The 27478-nt window shown below is 40.9% G+C and overlaps 1 protein-coding gene across 1 annotated transcript in view; it reads left to right on the forward strand.

The window, feature by feature from the left end:
* Positions 1–27478, forward strand: part of HTT (huntingtin) — a 166804-nt gene that overhangs the window by 44630 nt on the left and 94696 nt on the right. The window contains exons 10-26 of the mRNA XM_055245541.2: positions 1254–1301; positions 3926–4006; positions 5653–5993; positions 8314–8437; positions 8690–8808; positions 9673–9784; positions 10025–10162; positions 10949–11107; positions 11201–11298; positions 12796–12935; positions 14324–14387; positions 14648–14748; positions 19051–19197; positions 21306–21426; positions 23952–24028; positions 25596–25747; positions 26806–27008. Of these exons, the coding sequence (XP_055101516.1) occupies positions 1254–1301; positions 3926–4006; positions 5653–5993; positions 8314–8437; positions 8690–8808; positions 9673–9784; positions 10025–10162; positions 10949–11107; positions 11201–11298; positions 12796–12935; positions 14324–14387; positions 14648–14748; positions 19051–19197; positions 21306–21426; positions 23952–24028; positions 25596–25747; positions 26806–27008 (2225 nt within the window). The remainder of the gene's footprint in view (positions 1–1253; positions 1302–3925; positions 4007–5652; positions 5994–8313; positions 8438–8689; positions 8809–9672; positions 9785–10024; positions 10163–10948; positions 11108–11200; positions 11299–12795; positions 12936–14323; positions 14388–14647; positions 14749–19050; positions 19198–21305; positions 21427–23951; positions 24029–25595; positions 25748–26805; positions 27009–27478) is intronic.

Below are 27478 nucleotides of genomic sequence, written 5' to 3' on the forward strand. Positions count from 1 at the left end.
CTTCAGCCCAAGAGTTTGAGACAGCCTGGCCAAGTGAGAACCTGACTCTACAAAAAAAAAAAATAATAATAATTAGCCGGGCATAGTGGCACGTGCCTGTAGTCCCAGCTGGTTTGGAGGCTGAGGTCGTAGGATTGCTTAAGCCCAAGAGGTTGAGGCTGCAGTGAGTCTTGATGGCAGCTGCACTGCAGCCTGGCGACAGAGCAAGATGCTGTCTCAAAATAAATTTAAAAATAAAATAAGAGAATTAAAGTTTAGAAGGTTAGGTGGCAAAATGAGGCCACACATTTAAAGCCCCTCCTCCTGATTCTTTCTCTGCCTTGGCTGCCTCCTGTGGCATTTCACGTGCTGAGAAATGAAAACAGTAGGGAAAATAGTTCCAGGATCCTTGTGTTAATTTGCCAGAAATGGCATCTTCAAGTTGTCAGAGGGATCTGAGAGTTCCTTCCTGGCCTGACTTTAGAAAATCCCTCTGTCCCCAGCTCTGCATCTGCCTCCACTGCCCAGTCAGCTCCTCACCATGCTCTTGGGGCTGGGCCCTATCCCACCATGCAGTGCTGCCCTGGAGCAGTGAGCTTGGTGGGTCCTGTCTGGCATGACAGCTGCCTTTGGGAGCTGGAGTGGGTGGGAATCTCTGAATCCCAGCCTCTACCACTGGGTCTGGTGCCTAGCAGGCTATGGATAAACTTTTGCTGACTCTGGCCCCTCCTAGGCCACTGCAGCGTGGTCGGTGTAGTGCACACTGTGTGGGCAGCGTGGCCTTTACTCACAGCCTCCACATTAGAGGGAATCTGACTGAAGTCTTATTGCTGCCTCGTGTGAACATAAATGTTTGCCAGAACCATGAGCAGGAAATATTAATCTGCCTTATTTCCTGTCCTTTACACTGAAGAATCATTTTCTGTATAGAATGCATGCCGTACAAATACTTATCACTAATGAAAAGTTATACTTGATTGTTAGTCAACTAAATAATCTGAGATTTCTAATACTTTTAGTTTGGCTTTTTTAAAATGCAATTTATCTCAGCTTTTTTGATTTCTTAGGTCGTATCTTTAGAACTATATATTTGAATGTTAATGTAATTTTCATATTGAAATTAAAGTGTTGAACTGCGATGTTAAGTGTTTCTTGTGGAAATACATTCACATTTTCTCTAGTTTTAAAGTTGAATCAAGCTGTTTGAAGATTTTCACATTTCTTCTAGATTTTATCAGCTTGTTACTTTATCTGTCACTTTCTGTGATTTACAGCTGGAGGGGGTTCCTCATGCAGCCCTGTCCTTTCAAGAAAACAAAAAGGTGATTATTTCAGAAATCAGAGTCTTGTGTTGAATCTTACTGATTTTCTTGTATTTCTGTAATGTAATGTATCTTATACTTCTTGTAATACTGTATTGGACTCTGTGTATATCTCTTCTCAGAAGAGTGATTATATGTGTGAATGTTGCTGGAATCTGATAACCAGGCCTAAATAGTTTTGTAGGGTGGCTTTTAAAAATTACTTTCATATCAGAATTGCTTTGTCATAAATTTTGAACGCATCATAAATTTCTAATGTTCGGGGTGAGCAGACTTTTTCTGTAAAGGGACAGAGTGTAAACATCTTAGCTTTATGGGCCATATGGTCTCTTTTGCAACATTCAGCTCTGCCCTGTGGCAGGAATGCAGCTGTAGACAAGACGTGAGCTACTGGCCAGCTATGTTCCAGTAGAACTTTACTTACAGAAACAGACAGGCTGTAGTTTGCCCATACCTGCCTTAGGGAATGTGTTGTTACATTTTATGAAGTTAACTTACCTTCCCAGTAGATTTTGTTTAGTATTAGTCAGGAATATTATTAAGTAGCTTTTCCAGCCTGGTCAACATAGTGAGACCCCGTCTCTACCAAAACAAAACAAAACAAAAAAACAGCCACGCATGTGGCATGTGCCTGTAGCCTCAGCTGCTGCTCAGGAGGCTGAGGCAAGAGGATTGTTTGAGCCCAGGAGTTTGAGGTCACAGTGAGCTGTAGTCATGCCACTGTACTCCAGCCTAGGCAACAGAATGAGACCTTGTGTCTTTAAAAAAAAAAAAAAAGTTTCCTTTGTTGGGTTGTTTTAATTTGGACCTGGTTATCATTTTTCAGCCATATTTAACTTTGTACATATCAGAATGTTCTGATAAAACTTAACTTTTATTAAAGTGTTTCTGATATAATCTGCTGGTTTTGGTACACGTTATCTTTTGCAATGCCAGTTATTTTCTTTTCCAGTGTGGATTTGCATAGGAAAAAAATTGCTGTCACTTTCTATTTTGAAATCTTAAAAGACTGATCCTTTTTGTGTCATGATTTGAGTATTTAATTGAGAGCCTGATGCCTAATATTATTTGCAGTAGTGAATGGGATCTTAACAGGAATAACATTCTAGCCTTCATTGAACTAAGTAAACATTTCTTAAAAGAACTTGGAATCTATAATATTTGCATCATCATAGTATAAGATACTTAATCAAGTTTGAGATTTTAGTGAAACAGTGTTTAGAAGCCAAAAGGATTCTAGGAAAAATTAATCTCTATATTCTTGAATTAGGAGAGATTTTTGGACATGTGACTAAGTTACTCTGACACTTGTTTGTTTCTTAGTCACTTTTTCCAGTGGCAGTGAAAAAGAAGATGACTGATTCACATTGCTGAGATGAGTTTGTCCTCTTCTGGCTAGGACATGGGATATATCCTGTCTCTTTTAAGCCTTTTTGGTATTTTTCCCCCATTTAGAGCTGTGTCTTCAAACTGTTTTGTTATAGCTGGAAAATCCTTTTTAAGTGAAATCTGCCCAAATTATAAGACAGACGAAAGTAGAGTAGTGTTGGATATAGGATTAGGGTGAAAGTGGTGGGGGTGTCCTGGAGCCTCTCTTCTGGTGGCAGCCTAGCTCTTGTGCCTTTGAGGAAATTACCCTGGGGACGGCTCTATGGAACATATTTGCAAACCACTGATTTGGAAGATAGAGATGGCTTTTGTTAAGATCTGAATTCACCTTTTTGGCATTTTATTTGATTTCTCAAGGTAAAGAACTTATTTTGTAATAAAGTTTCCTATTATTTAGTAGATAGGCCAAGTTGCTGTGTTAATTTCATCTAGATTTTGGGTTTCCTTTGCTAGTTTTTTTCACTTTTAATGTCACATCATTGTAAGTTTATGGAAGTTATCATACTTCTGACTTTTTCTTTGAAGAGGAGAAATTAGAAATTTCCAGTAATTATTTTGATAGTGTCACTTAATGACATTCATATGTAATGTAGCCACAAAGATTTAATGAGTTCAGTTTTAAATCATATTAAGACTGTTGGTTTCATTCGTTCTCATTAATGTAATTCTGAAGATGAACAATAAAATGTATTTTTAGAAATTTCAAATGAAATATTATTTCATCCTTCCAGATCATATAATGCTTAAGTTCTGATTGTTAATCATAAAGTCCAGAAAATTAAAAGATAATAAAAGGAAAGTGACTTTTAGGTATTAGAGTTTTATATATGAATTCTGGTGTGTCATTGGAGCTATGACATGAATATTTCAAAGGCCAATAGTATTGGATCTTTACAGTTATAACTTACCATTTTTAAGTTTAAGTAGTAATATAGATTATTTAATAATCGAAATCAATAAATATTAATTATTAAAATGTTTTGTGGTATAATTTGAGAATCATTGCTTTTAACTTTTTCCATATAGATTTATTGACTTTAATAGCATTCTAAACATAACATCTCTACATTCTTTGTGTTTAATATTGTAGAGGTATAAAAATACTTATATATGATGATGAACTATATTAGAGTAAATTAAATATTCTTATGAGTTTCATTTTAGAGTGCATTTACTTAATTTTGAAGTCCTTATTTTTAGCAAACTAAAAGGAATGTTGGTACATTATTTACTAGGCAAAGTGCTCTTAGGAGAAGAAGAAGCCTTGGAGGATGACTCTGAATCGAGATCGGATGTCAGCAGCTCTGCCTTAGCAGGTAGTTCTCACTAGTTAGCCACTGGTGTGGACCTTCACTGTCTGCCGTCCACCCCTTGCCCTTCCTGCCCGTCTCCCTGCACCTGGTGGACAGCACGACTTGGGGGCAGCAGTGGAGCCAGGTTACTTAAATGGGGCATATTTGGGCTTCTTTTATAATACTCTGAAGCTTGTGTGTCTGTGGTGTTTGCATCATATATTTGTTATTTTCCGTGGTTTAGGCTGTTTTAAAATTAGGTTTATGCTCCTTGAGCATAGGGCCTTTGTGAGTAGGGGATGGCAGGTCGAAACATCTCATGAGTTGAATAGGTTATGCTGCGGGTTGGGAAATGTGATGAAAAATTAAGGGATGAAAAATTGCCTATGGATAGTTTAACTTGAAAGAATCTGCCTTTGTTTACAGATAGTTCTTTTTTCTTTTCTTTTTTTTTTTTTTTTTTTGAGATAGAGTCTCACTCTGTCACCCAGTGCAGATACCCAGTGTCACTGGAGTGCAGTGGTGTGCACTTGGCGCACTGCAGCCTCCGCCTTCTAGGTTCCAGCGATTCTCCTGCCTCAGCCTCCCAAGTAGCTAGGACTACAGGTGCCCACCACCATGCTTGGCTAATTTTTGTATATTTTGCAGAGATGGGGTTTTACCATGTTGGCCAGGCTGGTCTTGAACTCCTGACCTCAAGTGATCCGCCTGCCTCAGCCTCCCACAGTGCTGGGATTACAGGCGTGAGCCACTATGCCTGGCCAGTTACAGATAGTTATCTAATGAAATTCTCTGTGTACTTTATAAAAGATAAGGATTAACTTAAGGTACTAATAACTGGATTATATGAGAGTGGTTTTGGTTGTATAATCCTATCTAAAAGAATATTTTAGCTAAACTGAAAGTAAGACTTAAATATTTAGAGAGAAAAATCTGAATAATTCTAGTAGTAATTATTTATTTACAAAATAAAAATAGATTTTTTTTGATTACACAAATTAAGCAACAATAAAACGTCACAGCAATCTGGATAGTATAAAGCTCACACACTCACCGACCCAACTGTCCCAGGAGTGACCACTGCCAACAGCTTCATGTCGACCTTTTTGCCATAATTTTTATATAGTCTTTTTTGTTTTTAAATGGTAATTTAAAAAGTCAACTAGGAAAATGTGTTACAGGTTTATCTTCCAGGAGAGTAGGACTGGAGTCGAGATCTTGAACGTGGCTTGGAAGAAGGCAAGCCCACTCCAGAGAGATGAGTTGACAGTTGTTTCTGACCACTGCTTGCTTAGAGGACCTGCGTGTCTGTGACCGCCTAGCTTTGTGCCCCTGACTAGGCTGCCCCTTAATTATAAATGTCTTTATATATTGCTCCAGCTAAGGCTTGGAGTAGTTGGTTGAGAACTTCAACTTGGGTTTTTGCAGTGAAACAGCATTTGAGAATATTCCTTTTGATAAGCCTTATTTTATTAAGCTGGGTACTGTAGTGAGAGGCAACGTGAGTGGTGCTTGAAGGATGCACTGCTGTCCTGCATTTCACTGTCTTCAGGATGCTGTGCAGTTAAACATTTGATGACAGTGGAACTTTTTGTTATTTTGCAAGCCTGTGATTCCCTACTGAATGTTTTCTCTCACCATTTGACAAATGAGTGTTTCTCTGTCTTCAGCCTCAGTGAAGGATGAGATCAGTGGAGAGCTGGCTGCTTCTTCAGGGGTTTCCACTCCAGGGTCAGCAGGTCACGACATCATCACAGAGCAGCCACGGTCACAGCACACGCTGCAGGCGGACTCAGTGGATCTGGCTGGCTGTGACTTGACAAGCTCTGCCACTGATGGGGATGAGGAGGATATCTTGAGCCACAGCTCCAGCCAGGTCAGCGCCGTCCCATCTGACCCTGCCATGGACCTGAATGATGGGACCCAGGCCTCCTCGCCCATCAGCGACAGCTCCCAGACCACCACCGAAGGGCCTGATTCAGCTATCACCCCTTCAGACAGTTCTGAAATTGTAAGTGGGCAGAGAGACTTGACATCTTTTTTTTTTATTTTTTATTTGAGACAGAGTCTCACTCTCTAGTGTGGTGGAGGCCGGGCACAGCGGCTCATGCGTGTAATCTCAGCACTTTGGGAGACTGAGGCAGGTGGATCACTTGAGGTCAGGAGTTCAAGACCAGCCTGACTAACATGGTGAAACCCTGTCTGTACTAAAAATACAATAATTAGTTGGGCATGGTGGCACATGTCTGTAGTCCCAGCAATTAGGGAGGCTGAGGCAGGAGAATTGCTTGAGCCCGGGAGGCGGAGGTTGCAGTGAGCCGAGATCTTGACACTGCACTCCAGCCTGGGCGACAGAGCGAGACTCCATTTCAAAAAAATAAAAATAAAAAAATAAAGTGCAGTGGCTTGTTCTCAGCCCACTGCAACTTCTGCCTCCTAGGCTCGAGCGATTCTCCCGCCTCAGCCTCCTGAGTAGCTGGGATTACAGGTGGGCACCACCACACCCAGCTAATGTTTTCAGTAGAGACAGGGTTTCACCATGTTGGCCAGGCTAGTCTCAAACTCCTGACCTTAGGTGATCCACCCAACCTTGGCCTCCTAAAGTATTGGGATTATAGTTGTGAGCCACCATGTCCAGCCCTGCCGTCTGCCATCTTTTGAGTTCTTCCCTGGAGACCCAGACCTGAACCCTCCTGCTTGTTCTCTTCTTGTCTAATACCCCTATTGACAGCGCAGCTTAGATCATTAATGGAGAGCTTGACCCCATCTCATACCTTCACTGAAGGAAACAGCGTAGTGTCTTTTGTGTTGAACACTGAGGTAAAAAATTGGAATAGTCGATTATATGAACTCTGCTAAAATTGCGTGCATTTTACATTTTTTAAGGCCTTGTTGGGCCCTGGTTAAATAATTATTTTTAAAAATCCTTAAGGAGCCTATTATAAACAGATCTGTGGTCTTAATGAAATGTGATTAATACTGTGCATTATTTTAAGAACTTTTGACTTTTCAAAAAACTTTTACAACATTTCCCATTTGATAGCAGCATAGGTTTAAGTACCTCTCATCTCTGAGCTAGTGGACAAGAAACCCTCATGGATAGTCTAATAACGTTTGGTACAAGTCCATGTTGAGTTTTATACTCCATTTTATTTTCAGTTTTAAAAACTGTGGTTAAATATGTGTAACATAAAATTTACGTTCTTAACCATTTTTTGCATATACAGTTCGCTGGTATTAAATACATTTAAATAATACCATGGAATCATCGCTACCACCCATCTCTGTAACCTTTTGATCATGTAACACTGAAGCTCTGTTCCCATTGAACTCTCTATTCCTCCTTTCCTGCCAAGTCCCTAGCAACCACGATTCTTCTTTCTGTCTTCTGAATTTGACTACTTTAGGTTCTCATATACTTTAGGAGTCACACAGTATTTGTTTTACTTAGCATAATGTCCCCAAAGCTCATGCATGTTGTAGCCTGTGTTAGAACTTCCTAATATTTCAGGCCAAATACTATTCCATTGTATGGATAGGCCACATTTTGCTTTTCCATTCCTCTGTCCATGGACACTTGTATTGCTTTCATGTTGTAGCTGTTGTGAATCATGCTGTTATGAACATGGGTGTACAGATAGCTCCTGGAGACTCTGCTTTCCGTTTTTTTGGCTAAATACCCAGAAATGGAGTTGCTTTTACATTCCAATTTTAATTTAAAACATTTATATCATTGAGTGTTTTACTTAATAGTGTAGTAGTTAACAAACTTAATAAAATAATATTTTGGTAATAATTTGCTGGTAGTCCATTGCTCAGTTTTTTTAGGTAAATTACACGGGACATTTCAAGTGGACATGAAACATCTTGTGATGTGGAATCATGCCCCAAGCTGATGGCTAAACATATGAAATACCATGCCCTAAATTTAGTAGATTTAGTCTTTGCAATTTAGGAGATAACCTGTTATATTGTTAGATTTTTGTCTAAAAGCTTTGTCCTTATATTTCCAACTTGCTGTAAAATTTGTTTGTGAAGACAAATATTTTTGTATGGGTTTTTTCTTTTTCATATTAAAAAATGTCCACATTGGAATTTTTTTGGAGTTTTTAGAGCTAATAGAGCTTTTCATAATGTAGTGGGAATGAGTGATCAGTAAGCTCTTAGCAGTTTCCACGCATGCATTTCTGTGCATTGAAATAAATGACAGATGAGTACATTTGTGTTCTGTGTGTAAAATGTGCTCTTTCCTCGTTGCATTTCCATGTTGGAGGGCTTATCTCTTGGTGATCACACTTCAAAATTCTCACAGCCCCCCTTGAACCGTTTAGGTGTTAGACGGTACCGACAACCAGTATTTGGGCCTGCAGATTGGACAGCCCCAGGATGAAGATGAGGAAGCCACAGGTATTCTTCCTGATGAAGCCTCGGAGGCCTTCAGGAACTCTTCCATGGGTATGTGGACTACAGGTGATGTGCTACAAAGTAGTTTGTATTCAGACCTGGACGTCTTAATTATATCTTTGCTTCAAAGAAGAAATCCTTTGATACTGTTTTCTGAGTTCTGAATAGCTGATGAAAATGAGCAATTGAGGAATAATCATACTTTTTCTTGATCTAAATCTTATACTTTTGAGTTATCTTAGCATAAATGTATAATTGTAAGTGGAAATTTGTCACTTAATCTTGATTTCTCTGTTTTTAAAGCCCTTCAACAGGCACAGTTATTGAAAAACACGAGTCACAGCAGGCAGCCTTCTGACAGCAGTGTTGATAAATTTGTGTTGAGAGATGAAGCTACTGAACCGGGTGATCAAGAAAACAAGGTGAGGGACATAGGCTTGAGACGACTTGGTGTTTCTGAGCTTGTGTGAGGATTTAAAATCGCCCTGGCTACTGTCTACTTTATTGCTTTCCCATCCCTGGGCCTTTAAATTTCCTCTTTAAATACCAGCGCTTCTCAAGTCTGTTGTTTTCTGCCTTTCTGGGTACTACCCACAGCCTCGAGAATTGCCTGAGTTCTGCCTCCTTTGAGAGTGTGCCCCAGACAAATCTATTCTGTACTGAATGTTTCCTTGTCAGATTTCTTGGACCATTCATTTGATGGTTGTCTGTGGCCTTGCAGCGTTTCTTGTTTTGGTTCTACTGAACTGTTTTAAAAGTCTCTCTTTATTTTATCTTTTTACATGTAAGTGTAACTGTCTTCACTTTTAATTCCTCAAGGACAAGGAATAGCGTTTCACAGTTCGTCCCATCAGTCAGAATTACAGCCTTTGGCATCTGCCTATCTACCAGGCCCACTTCCTCTTAGCTTTGGGCTTCCCCAGCTGTTGCCTTTCCCCAAGTAGCTTCTGCTTGTCCTGTAGAAGACCGCTCATGCTTTGCTTCCAGAGCAGCCTTTCCTGAATGCCTAGTGTCAACTGCCTTCTTACCACGCTCACCCTCCCTGCATGCTGCATTTATCCCCTGCCACAGCCCTGTGACCCTATGTCTTGCTGCCTCTGACTTGTCTGTTTCTGCTTGGCCATGGTCTCTGTGAGGTCAGGTGTGCATATGGGCACAAACCAGGGCATCTCTTTATCCCCAGCACACCTGGCATAAGTGCTGCTCTAGAACTATCTGTTGAATGAACTAATGCATGAATGTATTGTTGAGTATGAGACAAACAAGTGTCATTGTCTCCTTTCTAGCCTTGCCGCGTCAAAGGTGACATCGGACAGTCCACCGATGATGACTCTGCACCTCTTGTCCATTGTGTCCGCCTTTTATCTGCTTCGTTTTTGCTAACAGGGGGAAAAAATGGTGAGTACAAAAGGGGATGTGCAGAGTTGAAGGAAATAACTAGGTTTCAGTGGTCAACTTGGTGGCCTGTCTTTGCCTTGTGTGCAGCAGAGGAAGTAGAATCTGAGGATGAGTTTGGTTTTCACTAGCCGAGGGGAGGGAGGAAATGATGGGAGCAGGTAGGTTATTGGGTCTGGTTTTGTTCATTTGAAAACAATCTGTTGTTTGAGGCTGAAGGTGGCTTGGGTGATTTCTTGGCAGTGCTGGTTCCGGACAGGGATGTGAGGGTCAGCGTGAAGGCCCTGGCCCTCAGCTGTGTGGGAGCAGCTGTGGCCCTCCACCCAGAATCTTTCTTCAGCAAACTCTATAAAGTTCCTCTTGACACCACGGAATACCCTGGTATGTTAAAAGTTCACATCTTATTTTCTCAGATTTAATCGTTATTGTAAAAACGATTTCAGTATTGACTATTTTAGTTTTAGAGCAGTAAGTGTTTTGAGTTCATTTGGGATATTTGACCTGCGTTGTAGCTCTTCAGAAAACACATGAATAGTGAAGTTTTTTGTTTCATGGGTTCCCTTTAGATGAAACCCATAGAGGAAAAAAGTAGAAACCTCAGCACGTAAGAGCCAACTTATATACACATCAGATTTAAACCTAAAGCACAAATTGTGCGTGGTCACAGTGGCGCTGAGTCACACTCAGCCAGGCCAGGCATTCACACTCAGGGTAAGTGGGAACCAGGACTGGCTGAGGCAGCAGTGGACCCGTGTCACCACCACGCCCATGCTTATTATGGAGCCTTCTCGTTCTCTCTTTTTCTTTGGGTGAGAGGGTACACTTGTGTTTTTGAATTTATATGAGGTAAGTGTATAATAGGGTTTTTTCTAATCTTTTTTAAGTGGAATCTGGAATTTTAATCAGATTTATTATCTGACAACCTATAATTATAATCCAGAAAGTCTGTGGTATTGAGGACATATTGGCAATATGATGAATCTGTAATTCTTAAATCCTGAAACTTTTTTTTTTTTAATCACTTAGGGTTATTATAGTGAAGTCATTTCTGAATTTGGATCTTCCCTTCACACCTCTTTTTCTCTTTCCTGAGAATTAAGCTTTTGTTTTGAGTTAGAAAGTTGATAGTAGGGAATTGTACCATAGCTGAGCAGTTTATCTCCACAGAGGAACAGTATGTCTCAGACATCTTGAACTACATCGATCATGGAGACCCACAAGTTCGAGGAGCCACTGCCATTCTCTGTGGGACCCTCATCTGCTCCATCCTCAGCAGGTCCCGCTTCCACGTGGGAGATTGGATGGGCACCATTAGAACCCTCACAGGTAACGGCCGGTTTTTCAGCTGTGTTTTTTCTAGATATCCTTACTAAGGTTTAAGTTTAGATGATGATGTTTGTTGCTTGTTCTTCTGGTTAGGAAATACATTTTCTTTGGCGGATTGCATTCCTTTGCTGCGGAAAACACTGAAGGATGAGTCTTCTGTTACTTGCAAGTTAGCTTGTACAGCTGTGAGGGTGAGCATAATCTTCTGTGGAACCACTTCTTCACTTAGTGGACATTTTATTGTTGCTACAATTAAAATTGGAGCTTAATAGGAAATATTTCCGTACACTCTAAAGCTGTAACCAATAATACCCACCATGTATCTGTCTTTCAGCTTTAGAAAGAAAACATTGCCAGTAAAGTTAATGCTTCATAAACTTCAGTTTGAGTTTTAATTCTCAGAATATTTGTTTGAAATAGACCTCTTCCTAAAGGATATATTTAGAAATAACCTATCATTAAGTGTAAAGTCTGTTGAATATGCTGGACATGGTGACTCACGCCTGTAATCTGAGCACTTTGGGAGGGAGGCCAAGGTGGAAGGATTGCTTGAGCCCAGGAGTTCAAGACTATGGGCAACATAGTTGACCCTGTCTCTACAGAAAATTAAAAAAAAAAAAAAAAAAAAGGTAGCTGGGTATGGTGGTACATACCTGTAGTCTCAGCTACTTGGGAAGCTGAGGTGGGGGTGGGGATTGCTTGAGCCCCAGAGATCAAGGCTGCAGTGAGGCGTGGTTGCACCACTGCCCTCTAGCCTGGGCAACAGAGTGAGACTGTCTCAAAAGTAATAGTAATAATAATCAGTCGAATTAAAAAAAAACAACAAAACCCACTGTGTTAGGCCCATAGTATGGTAAGAGTTAAAGTGAGCCTTAGGGATTATTTACTCAACCTCTGTTTTTGTATAAAGTGAAATAGCCTCAATTCTTTAAGTGATAGCATGTTGAACCTTTCCATACCAGCTGGCTCATAAGTCACAACTGGCCAGTCAACAATAGTAAAAATTAACTAGTAAAAATCAAAGCAAAAAACCTACAATTGTCAAATTTGTGGGATACCTCCCCCTTTTAAAATGTCACACCTGACAGTAATTTCTCTCTAGTTTCCAGGTTTTGTTTCAGTCAGTTGTGTCTTTCTTGAGCAGAAGGAAGCGTGCTAACAGCTCAATCTTGTGGCTAGCTGGGGGTCTGTGTGTCAGCCATGCATGTGATGGTGCCCCTGGGTGCTTGGGGCTGCAGGGGAGGAGTACAGCAGTAGGGGCCTGTTCTGTTCTCCGTGCCTTGGAGTACATAGTGACATAGTGAGGTCGTCCTTGGTGTAGGTCCCTTGTTCTTACCCCTGGGTCTGAGATTTATTTAGAAGTGGTGTTGGGGCTGTGCGGCAGTCCCCTCTGTAACTGATCAATGTTTGTGAAGTTGCTGTTTGACAGTTGAAACCATGACATAAGCAGAAATGGAAGGAAGAAACCAGTTATGTGAAAGGGGGACACATTTACTTTTAAGCTTGTATTTACTGAGAGAAAGTATTCTTCATCAATGTCCTTGAGAGGTGTGGGAAAGGTGCAACATCCTGGTTGCAGTTAAACTCAGAACATTGTGTGTTGAAGAGTGACGGTTCTCAAACCATCAAGACGTGGGTACTGAGTGGGACTAACCTGCTGCCCTCTTGCCTTGGACCATGTGTTCCAGCATTGTGTCATGAGTCTCTGCAGCAGCAGCTACAGTGAGTTAGGACTGCAGCTGATCATCGATGTGCTGACTCTGAGGAACAGTTCCTATTGGCTGGTGAGGACAGAGCTTCTGGAAACCCTTGCGGAGATCGACTTCAGGTAAGTGAGTCACATCCATAAGATTTCATGAACTAAGCTCAATTGAAAGTCCTGGGGTCACTCGATGCAAGGAATGATGTTATCAAGTACCCTGTCCATCAGAAATCTGAGTGGTTTAGATAGATGACAGTGATTTTATCCTCCCAGTGGCTTTTTGCTGAACTTTGCCCTATGCTTGGGATTTTATTTTATTTTATTATTTATTTAGAGACATGATCTTGCTCTGTTGCCCAGGCTTGAATGCAGTAGCACAGTCATAGCTCACTGCAGCTTTGAACTCCAAGACTCAAGTGCTCCTCCTGCCTCAGCCTCCGGATTAGCTAGGACAGTAGGTGTGTGCCATCACACTGGCTAATATTTTATTTTTTGTAGAAATGGGGTCTTGCTGTGTTGCCTAGGCTGGTCTCAAACTCCTGGGCTCGACTGATCCTCCAGTCTTGGCCTCCCAAAGTGCTGGGATTACAGGCATGAGCCACTATGCCTGGCCTAGAATTTTAAAATATAAGTAGAAGAGTGGATTTTTTTTTTTTTTTTTGGATAGTCCTGGTCATTAAAGTGTTCTCAATAGTGGGAATAAAAGAGCTTAGAATTTTTCATCTTTGTCTTAAACTTTTCAAAAAATGTAGCTTATATTAATTCTGCTTGTTTAAAAAGAATATACTCATCATTATACTGAACCTAGGTAAGACAGCTGGTTTATATTTTGTTGTAATTAAAAAACGTGAGCTGTGGTTGCAGTGAGCCAAGATGGTGGCCATTGCACTTCAGCCTGGCGACAGAGTGAGACTCGGCCTCAAAAAAAAAAAAAAAAAAACATAACGTGAGCTGTGTTGGCACTTTCATTTTCTAAGAGTAAAGTTTTGGCTGGAGAAGTTTTCTTTTCAGTACCTTCTTTTAGACGGGAAATTTTCTTTTATAATTCAGGTTTTTGTTTTTTTTTTTTCCAAGCCACCTTTTATAGAGCCCTTGTGGGTTATTTCATTTAATCCTTAGAATGTTTATAAATCTGGGATTGTTCTCGGCTCCATCCACAGATAGGGACGCTGAGCATGTGTGCGTGGGCAGCAAGATAGCAGGTTATGGAGGGCCCAGCCCGCGCCTTCTGTGGTTTGAGCCAATTCTGTAGGGCATTTACAGAGTCTTTTGAAATAGTATTTATTTTGAAGAAAAAGAAAAACAGTTTACTGAGTACTGTCTTATTGAGTCTGGAATTGTGAGAGGAATGCCACCTCTGTTTATTTAAAGCCATTGGCCTTTTCTGTTGTTTTGAGTAAGTGCTGCCCAAGGTCCTTCCAGGGCACCTGGATGAGCCTGCTCTGGAGCAAGCTGGCGGTAAGTGTTTACTGAGGAAGTAAATGATTTCATTGTTAAATGTGCTCTTTTGTTAGGCTGGTGAGCTTTTTGGAGGCAAAAGCAGAAAACTTACACAGAGGGGCTCATCATTATACAGGGGTAAGCGGCTTATTTTTGTGATATGCTGTTTTACCTTCAAGGAGGTGAAAGTGAGGTTTTCCTTGTGGAATTTCTCCAAATGCATTCGTCATGTTTTAGATCTGTTTATTTCACAGTTTATATCATGAAAGTTGTAATTGTGTTATATGAATTTAAGTCTAGTAATGTTGAGTTCTTTCTCACTAGCTTTCCAAAATATCTTACCTACAGTTTAGTCAAATACAAGATTATGTTTATTTTTATTATCCTTCTCTCTAAAGCTTTTAAAACTGCAAGAACGAGTGCTCAATAATGTTGTCATCCATTTGCTTGGGGATGAAGACCCCAGGGTGCGACATGTTGCCGCAGCATCATTAATTAGGTATTTACCAGTATTTTATCTCTTTTACTTTTTTGGTTGAAGTACTAAAAGATATGAGAATGGAAAGAGAGGGAAGAATTCAAAGGATATAGAGCAGTATTCCTGAATCTGAGCTCATTTCAGCCATTCTGTTCTTAAACTATCAAGAAAAAAAATCCAAAAAAGTCTAAAATTATAATGAAAAAAACAAAATACTAACTGTTCATTGTAAAAAGTTTGGCCTATAGAGAATAGCACTAGGAAGAAAAAAAATCACCTTCAATTCTGCTACCGCCTGGAGGTAATCACGTTCATATTTTGCTGTATATTCTGTATGAGTTTCCTATTCAAAATCAGGTCAAAATTACATGCAATTTTGTAATCTGACAATTTTCACTTAATATTTTATTAGCATTTTCCTATTATGAAACAGTAATTTTAGTTATGGGTCGTTGTTTTACTATGTGGTTGTGATAAAATTTTATATAATTTTTTTTTGGCAATTAACTATTGTACATAAATATTTGTGTTTAATTTTCTTTTTCTGAGAATTCCTGGAAGTTGAGTTACCAGGCCTGGCTTTGAATTGTTTTTTTTTTTTTTTTTTTGAGATAGAGTCTTGCTCTGTTGTCCAGGCGCTATCTCAGCTCACCGCAACCTCTGCCTCCTGGGTTCAAGAGATTCTCCTGCCTCAGCCTCCCGAGTAGCTGGGATTACAGGGGCACACCACCACGCCCAGCTAATTTTTGTATTTTTAGTAGAGACAGGGTTTCACCATATTGGCCAACCTGGTCTCGAACTCCTGACCCCGTGATCCATTTGCATTGGCCTCCCAAAGTGCTGGGATTACAGGCATGAACCATGGTGCCTGGCCAGGCTTTAAATTTAAAACAAATTTTCTGATAGCTTTATGGAGGTTGTAATTTACATTTCTTGAAACATACTCATTTTTGAGTGTATAGTAAACTCCAATTTTAGCACCATTTCTATCACCTCAAAGGTATCCTTGTGCCCATTTGCTGTAACCTCCGGTTCCTGCCCCCACTCCTAGGCAGCTACTTATCTATTTTCTGTCCCTTAAGATTTGTGTTTTTGCCAGGCGCGGTGGCTCACGCCTGTAATCCTAGCACTTTGGGAGGCTGAGGTGGGTGGATCACTTGAGGTCAGGAGTTCGAGACCAGCCTGGCCAACATGGTGAAACCCTGTCTCTACTAAAAATACAAAAATTAGTTGGATGTGGTGGCACGCGCCTGTAATTCCAGCTACTTGGGAGGCTGAGACAGGAGAATCACTTGAACCTGGGAGGTAGAGGTTGCAGTGAGCAGAGATCGTGCCACTGCATTCCAACCTGGGCAACAGAGAGAGTCTCTGTCTCAAAACCAACAAAGATTTGTATTTTCTGGACATTTGATAATACCGGGGTCATAGTATAGATGGACTTTTGCATTTGGCTTCTTTTACTTAATTGTGAGATTGGTTCTTGTTGTAGCATGTATCGGTAGTTTGTTCATTTTTATTGGTGAAAGTATTTTATTATATGAATAATACCATATTTTATCTATCCATCAGATGGATATTATTGAGTTCACGTTTTGGCTAATTTATGAATTATGGTACTGTGAACATTTGCCTACAAGATTTTGTGTAGACATGTTTTCATTTCTCTTGAGTAGATCACCTAGAAGTGGATTTTAAAATAATTTTGGTACTTACTGTGAAACTGCTCTTCAAAAACATACCATTGTTCGTTCCTTCGTTCGTTCGTTCCTTCCTTCCTTCCTTCCTCCCTCCCTTCCTCCCTTCCCTCCCTTCCCCGCTTCTCCCTTCCCTCCCTTCCCCGCTTCTCCCCTTCCCTTTCCCTTTCCCTTTCCCTTCCCCTTTCCCCTTCCCCTTCCCCTTCCCCTTCCCCTTCCCGCCTGCCTGCCTGCCTGCCTGCCTGCCTGCCTGCCTGCCTGCCTGCCTGCCTGCCTGCCTGCCTTCCTTCCTTCCTTCCTTCCTTCCTTCCTTCCTTCCTTCCTTCCTTCCTTCCTTCCTTCGTTTCTTTCTACATATACACATTTTTTTTTAATTTCAATAGTTTTGGGGTACAAGTGGTTTTTGGTTACATGGCTGAATTTTGGTTACGTGGTGAAGTCTGAGATTTTAGTACACCTATCACCTGAGTAGTGAACCTTGTACCCAATATGTAGTTTTTTGTCCCTCACCTTCCTCCCAGCCTCCCGCCTTGAGAGTCTCCAATGTCCATTGTACCACTCTGTATGCCCTTGCGTACCCACAGCTCAGCTCCCACTTCTGAGAACATATAGCAGAAACATACCAAAGTATACTCCCACTACCAGAATGTGATTGTGCCTGATTCTTCTCACCAATACAAATATTTGAAAAAAAGTTAAATATGTATCAGTTTTTTGGGCAGAAGTTGATACTTCTCTTTATTTATTTATTTATTTTGAGATAGGGTCATTCTATGATGCCCAGGCTGGAGTGTGGTGGTGTGATCTCAGCTCACTGCAGTCTCTGCCTCCCAGGTTCAAGTGCTTCCCACGTCAGCCTCCCAAGAAGCTGGAATTACAGGCGAGAGCCACCACTGCCAGCTAATTTTTGTATTTTTTGGTAGAGATGGGGTTTCACCATGTTGGCCAGACTGGTCTCAAACTCCTGACCTCAAGTGATCCACCTGCCTTGGCCTTCCAAAGTGCTGGGATTACAGGCGTGAGCTACCACACCCGGCTGATATTTCTTTTTAAAATAACTCACCTTCTTTTGAAAGTAATACATGTTTAATGAACAAAATTTAAGGAAAATATAAAAAAGGAAATAATCTTTGTAATCAGACTACTGAAAGAAAACCAAAGTTACATTTTGATGCATATTATTTTTCATTTTCATCATTGTAATTTGCATTTCTTTGATTACTTGTGAGACACACTTTTCATTTACTTAATAGGTTTGTATGACTTGCCTATTCAGAGATTTTGCAGCTTTACCATTTTCTGCAAATGATAACAACTTCTTTGTTTGTTTGTGGAGACAGAGTCTCGCTCTGTCACCCAGGCAGGAATGCAGTGGTGGAATCTTGGCTCATTGCAACTATTACCTCCTGGGTTCAAGCGATTTTCCTGCCTCAGCCTCCCAAGTAGCTGGGATTATAGGAGTGTGCCACCATGCCTGGCTAATTTTTGTATCTTTAGTACAGATGGGGTTTTGCCATGTTGGCCGGGCTGGTCTTGAACTCCTGGCCTCAAGCGGTTCTCCTGTCTCGGCCTCCCAAAGTGCTGGGATTACAGGCGTGAGCCACCGTACCCAGCCAGTAGTTACTTCTTCTGTTCTAGAAAAAATTCTACTCATGATCAAGTGTCCATGAGGAAAGAGACTTTAATTAAAGATACTGGGGTTTGCAGACCAATATGATAAAATAGTTGATTGTTTCTAAAAGTATTACTGAGTGTTGATGGCAGATATGAGCCCTTTTGTTTTTGTAGGAAAATGTTACCCGTATTCTCCATTTGAATTCAGTTTAGATTTGTTAGGAATCTCAGCTTAAGCTTTGCCATCTGGGAGTGTTTGGGACAATTTTGCAGACAAAATTGCAAAAGTGCCTAAGGAATGCAGCTGGCATTCAGACCTGCTCTGTGCTCAGTACTCTGTGGACAGACGCTGTTCAGTACTTGTTGATGTTGATCAAAAGGTTTAGAAAGAGAACTTTCAAAGTTGGTTTTTAATTAAAGCATTTAATAGTGGAATAGAAAGGGACTAAATTTTATGACAGACAGAAAAAAAGTACAGCACCTGGCTGGGCGTGGGGGCTCACGCCTGTAATCCCAGCACTTTTAGGGGCTGAGGCGGGTGGATCACGAGGTCAGGAGTTCAAGAGTTCAAGACCAGCCTGGCCAAGGTGGTGAAACCCTGTCTCTACTAAAACTACAAAAATTAGCCGGGCGTGGTGGCAGGCTGTAATCCCAGTTACTCAGGAGGCTGAGGCAGGACAGTCACTTGAACCTGGATGGCAGAGGTTGCAGTGAGCCGAGATCACGCCACTGTACTCCAGCCTGGGCCACAGAGTGAGATTCTGTCTCAAAAAAAATAAATAAAAAAAGAAAGTACAGCACCCAGTTATGTCCAAGTGGGTGCATGAGAGAGTGACCCTGAGATTGGAGACAACACTGTCACGTGCTTGAAGAACGCCACCTGAGAAAGGGGGCAAGAAGTGGTGTCTGCTGGTAACCAGAGGTGTTGGCTTAGCCACCTGCAGGGAGGAGGGTGGTCTATCACAGGTGAGTTTCATCTACTTTCTTAAGCAAATTAACCTTACTTTTGTGTTAGGCTTGTCCCAAAGCTGTTTTATAAATGTGACCAAGGACAAGCTGATCCAGTAGTGGCCGTGGCAAGAGATCAAAGCAGTGTTTACCTGAAACTTCTCATGCATGAGACACAGCCTCCATCTCATTTCTCCGTCAGCACAATAACCAGGTATGCTGACCCAGTGGTGTCCTCACATTGTCGGGAAAATGCTCTTTCCTGATGCCTTTCTTTAGGCTTTAATTGAAAACATTTCATTTTCTAGAAAAAAGCATTAGCTGAGGATGTTTGAGTGTAGGTCAGTCCTTTGATAGGATATTACCATTTTGAGGATTGACCACACCGCCTCTGTATTTAAGCTCTGCCACAATCACTCAGCTGTGACATTGTAAATCTTTTAATAGTTTATTACATTCCATGTGCTGACAGTTGTATTTTTATTTGTGACACTTATGTATTATCTGTTAAATGTTCACTTTAGTTGTGTTACCTTTAAAGAGGATTGTATTCTATCATGCCTGTTGATTTTCGGTGAGCGGGCTATTAAAGTCAGTGTTGTTTAGGGTTATCCAGTAGTTCAGTGATTTGCAAGATTATCATTCACATTTGTTGTGGAGCTTTTGAATATAGTGTCAAATGGCCACATATATCCCATACTACCTGATTCTTAGGTGAGTGGGACAGAGTGCTTTAATGAAGCTATAATCTTTAGAATTCTAGCTTGCAAAGAAGATTGCAGAAGTGATAAGACTTGTCCTTTTTAATTTTGTCTTTTAAATGTTATTTTAAAAATTGGCTTTATATGATACTCTTTTTTTCTGCTGAGTAACAGTGTTTTACAAAACTTGGACTAAATGACTTCTAAGCTTAAATGATCACTTGATGCTTTTTTTCTGAATTAGGGACTCAGCTTATCAAATTTCAAAGTCATAATTCCTGAATAAATAACATCTTTTTTCATGTAAAGACTGCTTTAAAAAACACATGGAAGGCCAGGCGCGGTGACTCATGCCTGTAATCCTAACACTTTGGGAGGCCCAGGCGGGCAGGTCGCCTGAGCTCAGGGGTTCAAGACCACCCTGGGCAACATGGCAAAACCCGCCTCTACTCAAATACAAAAAATTAGCCGGGCGTGGTGGTGGGCACCTGTAATCCCAGCTACTCGGGAGGCTGAGGGATGAGAATCACTTGAGCCCTGGAGGCAGAGGTTGCAGTGAGCCAAGATTGTGCCATTGCACTCTCAGCTTGGGCTACAGAGTGAGACTCCGTCTCAAAAAACACACACACACAAAAACAAAAAAAACACATGGAAATATTTTTTTGGCCACTTTAATATTTCCCCTTCAGATAATTTCCTTTGTTTAAACTCAGAACTGGCATTTTCTCTCTTTGAAAGGATTTTATATAAATACTCCTTCCTTTAAGATAAGTAGAAGCAGTGAAAGAGTATTTGATTATCAGGAATTTGATAAGCTTAGAATGAATTGTTGCTTCTTAATGTCATTTCAGAAGATGAATATTTATTAATAGATGCCAACTGAGATATCATTAAAATTGGTTACTAACTACTACTTTGAAAAATTTTCCAGTTCCAAACTTCAGCAGGCCTCTTGACAATTCAGCTGTGCTTAATTGGGTCTTGCGTGATAGATACAATGACCAATTGTGCAGCAGAGTGGGCTGCTCAGCTGCCTGTTCTATTAGCATTCATGTGTTAACTTAAAATCATAATCTCCTTAGTTTTGTTGAGTGTCTCTGTGGACAAGACACTGTGAGGGATACAAAATCAGATTGGCTTTATTCAAACCATTGGGGTATTCTAATTTGTTTTATTTTATTTTTTGCCTTTTTTCCATGTGTTCTAAAGGAATTAGAGTTTGTATATAACTATAATGGGGGATAGAAATTGACGTGTGCCATGAAGGGAATGCAAAAAAGTGCCGTGGGAGCTCAGAAGTGGAGAAAGGAATTTCTTTTTTCTTGGAAGCAGGAATAACTTCATGAAGCATTTATTTCAACTTAAAGAGATAGTGGGCAATGCTGTAAGGGGAGTATGGCTGCAGTGAAAGTGTTCGGGGCAGACTGGGAGGAAGGGAGGGAATAAATTCAGCCATTGTTATGGAATAATGATCAAAATTTATTTTCAGCCCCTCTTTCACTTAAAAGTTGAGACTGCTTAACTTCTTTTAATCTTTAATCTTAAACTTTTAAATGCCATTTGATCTTTAAAAATATATGTTTTAATAGTATATTGTAAGTCTCTATATTTTTCTTATTAGAATATATAGAGGCTATAACCTACTACCAAGCATAACAGATGTCACTATGGAAAATAACCTTTCAAGAGTTATTGCAGCAGTTTCTCATGAACTAATCACATCAACCACGAGAGCACTCACAGTAAGTCTCTTTCTTGATTGGTCTTAATGAAATTATAATAATTTTTGGTAGCTTGTGTGGCCAGTTAGTTGTATGGTCATCTTATGGTGAGGTGCTTGTATTAGAGCTCTTACTTATCCATGAGGCTTGCTAAGAAACTGTGCTTCTGTAAAAAGAATCTTAGCTTACTCCAGGAATGTAAATAACTATTTTTTTTCTGATTATTAAAGTAATACACGCCCAAAATAAAAAAATTCAGCCAATTGAGGAAGACATAAAAATTAAAATAAGCCAGGCATGGTGGCTCATGCCTGTAATCCCAGCACTTTGGGAGGCCAAGGTTGGGGGCTCACTTGAGGTCAGGAGTTGGATACCAACCTGGCCAACGTGGTGAAACCCCATCTCTACTAAAAATACAAAAATTAGCTGGGCCTGGTGGCGGGTGCCTGTAATCCCAGCTACTCAGGAGGCTGAGGCAGGAGAATCGCTTGAACCTAGGAGGCAGAGGTTGCAGTGAGCTGAGATCAAGCCACTGCACTCCAGCCTGTGCAATAGAGCGAGACTCTCAAAAAAGAAAAGTAAACTACTGTCACCTGCATTGGTAATGTATCAGAAGTTTAAAATGTCTAGATTATAATTAACTCAGTGACTTGGTAATATATACTAAGGGAAAAATATTTATAATTTACGTTCTTACATTTTTATTTTTTTAATTTATTATTATTTTTTGAGACAGTTTTGCTCTTGTTGCCCAGGCTGGAGTGCAATGGCACGATCTCAGCTCACCACAACCTCCGCCTCCCGGGTTCAAGCAGTTCTCCTGCCTGAGCCTCCCGAGTAGCTGGGATTACAGGCATGCACTACCATGCCCGGCTAATTTTGTATTTTTAGTAGAGACAGGGTTTCTCCATGTTGGTCAGGCTGGTCTCAAACTCCCAACCTCAGGTGATCCACCCGCCTTGGCCACCCAAGGGCGTGAGCCACCATGCCTGGCCTTACATTTTTATAATAATAATTTATGTTGCTGACATTAGAAAAGAACCATAATATCCAAGAATCCAAGAATAATTAAATTATGTACATATGCTAGTATATAGTGTGATGCTTTGGAGAATTTTTAACAATATGGAGATATATAATCTGGATTGTAATATTGAGTGAAAAAAGGCAGAATACAAACCTGGTAGGGGGTATAGTTGGATTTCGGTTAAGAAAAATAATATTGGTCGGGCGCGGTGGCTCACACCTGTAATCCCAGCACTTTGGGAAGCAGAAGCCGGAGGATCATGAGGTCAGGAGATCAAGACCATCCTGGCTAACACGGTGAAACCCCGTCTCTATTAAAAATACAAAAAATAAGCCGGGTGTGGTGCCAGGCGCCTGTAGTCCCAGCTACTCGGGAGGCTGAGGCAGGAGAATGGCGTGAACCTGGGAGGCAGGGCTTGCAGTGAGCAGAGATTGTGCCACTGCACTCCAGCCTGGGCAACAGACCGAGACTCCATCTCAAAAAAAAAAAAATAATAATAATAATAATAATATTTACATATATACATTTCTCACATTGGCAGATAATCACCAAGATAAATTTTGGGATTGTGGATGATTTTTGTCTTCTTTATATTTTTCAGATATTCTCAAATTTTCTAAAATGAGCAAGTATAACTTTTGTTATCAGAAAAAATAATATACAAAAGTAATGTTAATTTGTTGGTGACCAGGTTAAACCTTTTTATTTTTATTTTTATTTTTTGAGACGGAATCTCACTCTGTTGCCCAGGCTGGAGTGCAGTGGCGTGATCTTGGCTCACTGCAGCCTCCGCTTCCCGGGTTCAAATGATTCTCTGGCCCCAGCCTCCTGAGTGGCTGGAATTACAGGCGCGTGGCACCACACCTGGCTAATTTTTGTGGTTTCACCAGGTTGGTCCGGCTGGTCTCAAACTCCTGACCTTGTGATCCACCCGCCTTGGCCTCCCAAAGTGCTGGGATTACAGGTGTGAGCCACTGCGCCCACCCAGACCTTTTTATTTTATTTGACAAAAGAAATAGTTGCATATTATAGAAGACTAAATATTGTTTGGGCTGTCTGCAGTATGGTTTTCCCTTGATTTGTTCAAAATATCATAAACTTTGCTTATTTATTTTTATTGTGGCCAACATGTGTCAGGCACTGTTGTAGGCTTGAGATGTAAAAACAAGATTCCTGCCCTTACAGTTTCTGCAGGCTGGTCAGGGAGATGATGTGATCAGCTGGAGCTCAGCTCCTAAGGATGTGCAGGGGCAGTTGAGAGGCGGAAGGGTGGGAGAGCATTCCAGGGTGTGGGCAGCACAGGAGCCTCTCTTCATTGGGATATAATTGCCATTCTGGTAACACGTGTTTGAGTTGTCTAAAGTAGGAAGTTGTACCATGGTGGGACAGATATCCTGTGGTTATCATACACAGATCTCAGTTTTCTTCTCATTGTACTTTTTATAAAGGGTAAAAGGAGATATAATTCAATAAACCTTTGTGGTGTTTGGGTGTGATTTTATTGTTTCTTTCTTCTCAGTTTGGATGCTGTGAAGCTTTGTGTCTTCTTTCCACTGCCTTCCCAGTTTGCATTTGGAGTTTAGGTTGGCACTGTGGGTATGTATTTTCCTCAGTATATATTAATAGTTGTTGACAACAGTATGATATAGACATAGTTATTAGGATGCCCTTTTTCTTTCTTTTGAAATCTTTTATCAGTTTGGCTTTTTGGAAAAATATCTGATGGAATACTTGTTTCTGCTATATTAGTTGTGTGAGACTAGTGACAGGAGCTGTGGGAAATGAGTGCCAAATGTTCTTAGGCATTTTTGGGAATTTCAGGGTGTGATCTTCAATTCCTTTAAGGGAATTTTCATATGCTGGCAAAAGACTTTTCTCATTAGCTTGATTCTTTCCAGAATTATTTGCTGTGAATTAGAAGTTAAGGAACCTTTTTTCACTTAAATATGACCTAGCATACGAAATGGTGATTTAGGAACTTCTGTTCTTACGTTAACAGCTTTTATTTAAAAATGATTTTCCTCCAGTAGATGGCCCTACTAGTATCTGGGAAATAATTTCAAGTCTTCTCCAGCATTCAGGAATAGGCTTTCATTTTGTGTATCAATTACTGAGAAGATTTTGGTGACTCACATCACATTTGAGAAGTAAACCTGCAGATTTCTTGTGTGTGTCAGCAAATGACCTGCTGACATTTGCTTGAAGTGGATTACATTATCTGCTCTAGAATGATTGCTTTCCCACCTTCCTCACATACAGACTGAGCAGCTGTGGTTTCTAGTCATAGGTCTGGCACTAGACTTGACTTCTGAGCAACTTTGGCATTGGAGTAAAATGTATTAATTTAAAGAAAGTTAAAAATTCGTTCAAGTAAACATACAGTTCTAATACTTTTTACAATTTAAAATATAGATAGATTTAAATGATAAAATAAAAAAGAAAATATGGGTAGACACCATAATCCTTGTTTCTGCATCTGTTCACAAGGGGTTGATATTTATGAGTTCTATTCTCCATACCCATTCTATGTTCTCTTCATCCTCAGTCAGCACCTCAGGTGGTTGGGGTTCAATTCTTGGTAGGTTGACTTATACTATCTTTTCTAGGGGATTGAGCCCTGGGTAGTCCTGCTTATTTGAGATTGCAATTTGTCTTTCAATAACTGTTACTACAAGATATGGGGTGTTAAAGGATACCATTGGGGAACCAACATAATAATATCAGGAAAACTAACCACGTCAGACCTGCCCCATTGTGTATCAAGTACACTATTTTTCCGTAGTAATAAAGAGCTCACCCCAGCCAGTTCTCGTTTATTTTGTGCCTGTTTACTCAATGGCATTAAGATGCCCAAATGTCTGGGTAGCTGTCTCATCTCCAGTTCAGCAGAACCATTGTCATATGCCCTAGTGAAAGCATTCCTTCATTGGACACTTAGGCCCCAATACTTTTATTCAGATCTACTACCTGATTTCATTTCTCAACTGATTTTTATGGAGCTTTGATTTATAGGAAAGATGTTAGTTGATTAACAATAAAACAGTTTCTGAGCTGGTATACAATGTATTGTGACATGCCTTCCTCTTGGAATTGCAAGAGAAAGGAAGACTGTTGTTTGCTTGAAAATTGTCTATAATTTGACTTTGCAAATGTCTGCTTCCAGAGTGCCTCCACTGAGTGCCTCAGATGAGTCTAGGAAGAGCTGTACCGTTGGGATGGCCACAATGATTCTGACCCTGCTCTCGTCAGCTTGGTTCCCATTGGATCTCTCAGCCCATCAAGATGCTTTGATTTTGGCCGGAAACTTGCTTGCAGGTACTGGTACTGAATTGAAACAGGGATTCCGGAACTTGGATTTTGATTTCCTTAGGGGAAATGGGGGCGGTGAGCGTATGAGGGGAAAATACTATAAGGTCATTGCCAGTGATGGCTTGTCCCTTTAGTCAAATTTCAGATGTTACCTATATGCATAAACACATGCAGTTGGCAGCTGTTCTGTGCTGAGTATTTTAAAGTAGCCTCTTCCCAATATAGCCCCTCAGTTAACTACAAGTAGACTCATTTTGAATTTCATTTTAGTGGGCACCATATGCCAGTACTCCCTCGGGCACTGGGATGATAAAGTATAATGTATGGACTTCATTCTCAAGTTGGTTTTAGATTAGAGGGGGATACATGTAAACAAAAGTGCAGTGGTCACACAGAGTGGCCCTGATCACTCTCCTTGGGCAGATTTATGGGCTGGTAGGAAAGGGCACAACACGGAGAGGGTGTAGCACCTTGGCGATGATAATGGAGGATGTGGCCAGCAAGGAAGACGGAGTCCATTAAAATTGATTTTGGGAGAATTTGCCAGTCTCCACGAAAGAATTGGGACCTGTGCTATTTGCTTCGGGGGGCTACAGGAGAGTTTCGTGAAAGGGACTAAAAGATGAGTATTTTAATAAGATCATTCAGCCAACTTGAATGTGGGCTGGAGGAGAAGGTAGGGGAGACTCAGGAGATTAATGTTGATGCTAAGGCAAGATAATGGCTTTGGGATTGTAGGGAAGACACTGATTGTAATAGAATGAAGGAGGCAGAATTGCCTGGCCTGGTTCACCAATTGAACTTTGGTTGTGAAGACAAAGAAACCCGGGATGACTTCACATCCTGGGCAGGTGTGTGGTGGTGACAGTCATGGAAATTGGGAACACAGATTTGTGGGGGAAACATCAGTTTCAGTTTGAGTTTGGCTTATCAGTTGAATATCAGGCACAGATGTCTGGCCAACTCTCAACATAGATAGGGTCTTAAATGACTTCTGTTCCCCAAGCAATTTGTCTTTCCCATGCTATTGGGGTAAAGAGGTAATGTCTATGCCCATATCACAGCCAGTGCTCCCAAATCTCTGAGAAGTTCATGGGCCTCTGAAGAAGAAGCCAACCCAGCAGCCACCAAGCAAGAGGAGGTCTGGCCAGCCTTGGGGGACCGGGCCCTGGTGCCCATGGTGGAGCAGCTCTTCTCCCACCTGCTGAAGGTGATTAACATTTGTGCCCACGTCCTAGATGACGTGGCTCCTGGACCCGCAATAAAGGTAATGTCTCACTTGGGTGCTGGATTAATACAGCCTTAATGACTGTGGGTTTCCAGACTACCTTTGTTTAGTGATCTGTCCCTTCTTTATTCTCTTTTTGCTTTAAATAAACAAAATTGCTCAGATTGTGACACTAAATTTAACATCAAAATGTGACCATATGGATGGGTGCAGTGGCTCATGCCTGCTATTCCAGCACTTTGGGAGACTGAAGCGGGTGGATCACTTGAGGCCAAGAGTTCGAGACCGGCTTGGCCAACATCACGAAACCCCATCTCTACTAAAAATACAAAAAATTAGATGGGTTGGGCCGGGCGCGGTGGTTTAAGCCTGTAATCCCAGCACTTTGGGAGGCCGAGGCGGGTGGATCACGAGGTCAGGAGATCGAGACCATCCTGGCTAACACGGTGAAACCCCGTCTCTACTAAAAATACAAAAAAATTATCTGGGCGTGGTGGCAGGCGCCTGTA

The sequence above is a fragment of the Symphalangus syndactylus genome, chromosome 16 (genome assembly GCF_028878055.3).
Source record: "Symphalangus syndactylus isolate Jambi chromosome 16, NHGRI_mSymSyn1-v2.1_pri, whole genome shotgun sequence".
NCBI classification, from domain to species: domain Eukaryota; kingdom Metazoa; phylum Chordata; class Mammalia; order Primates; family Hylobatidae; genus Symphalangus; species Symphalangus syndactylus.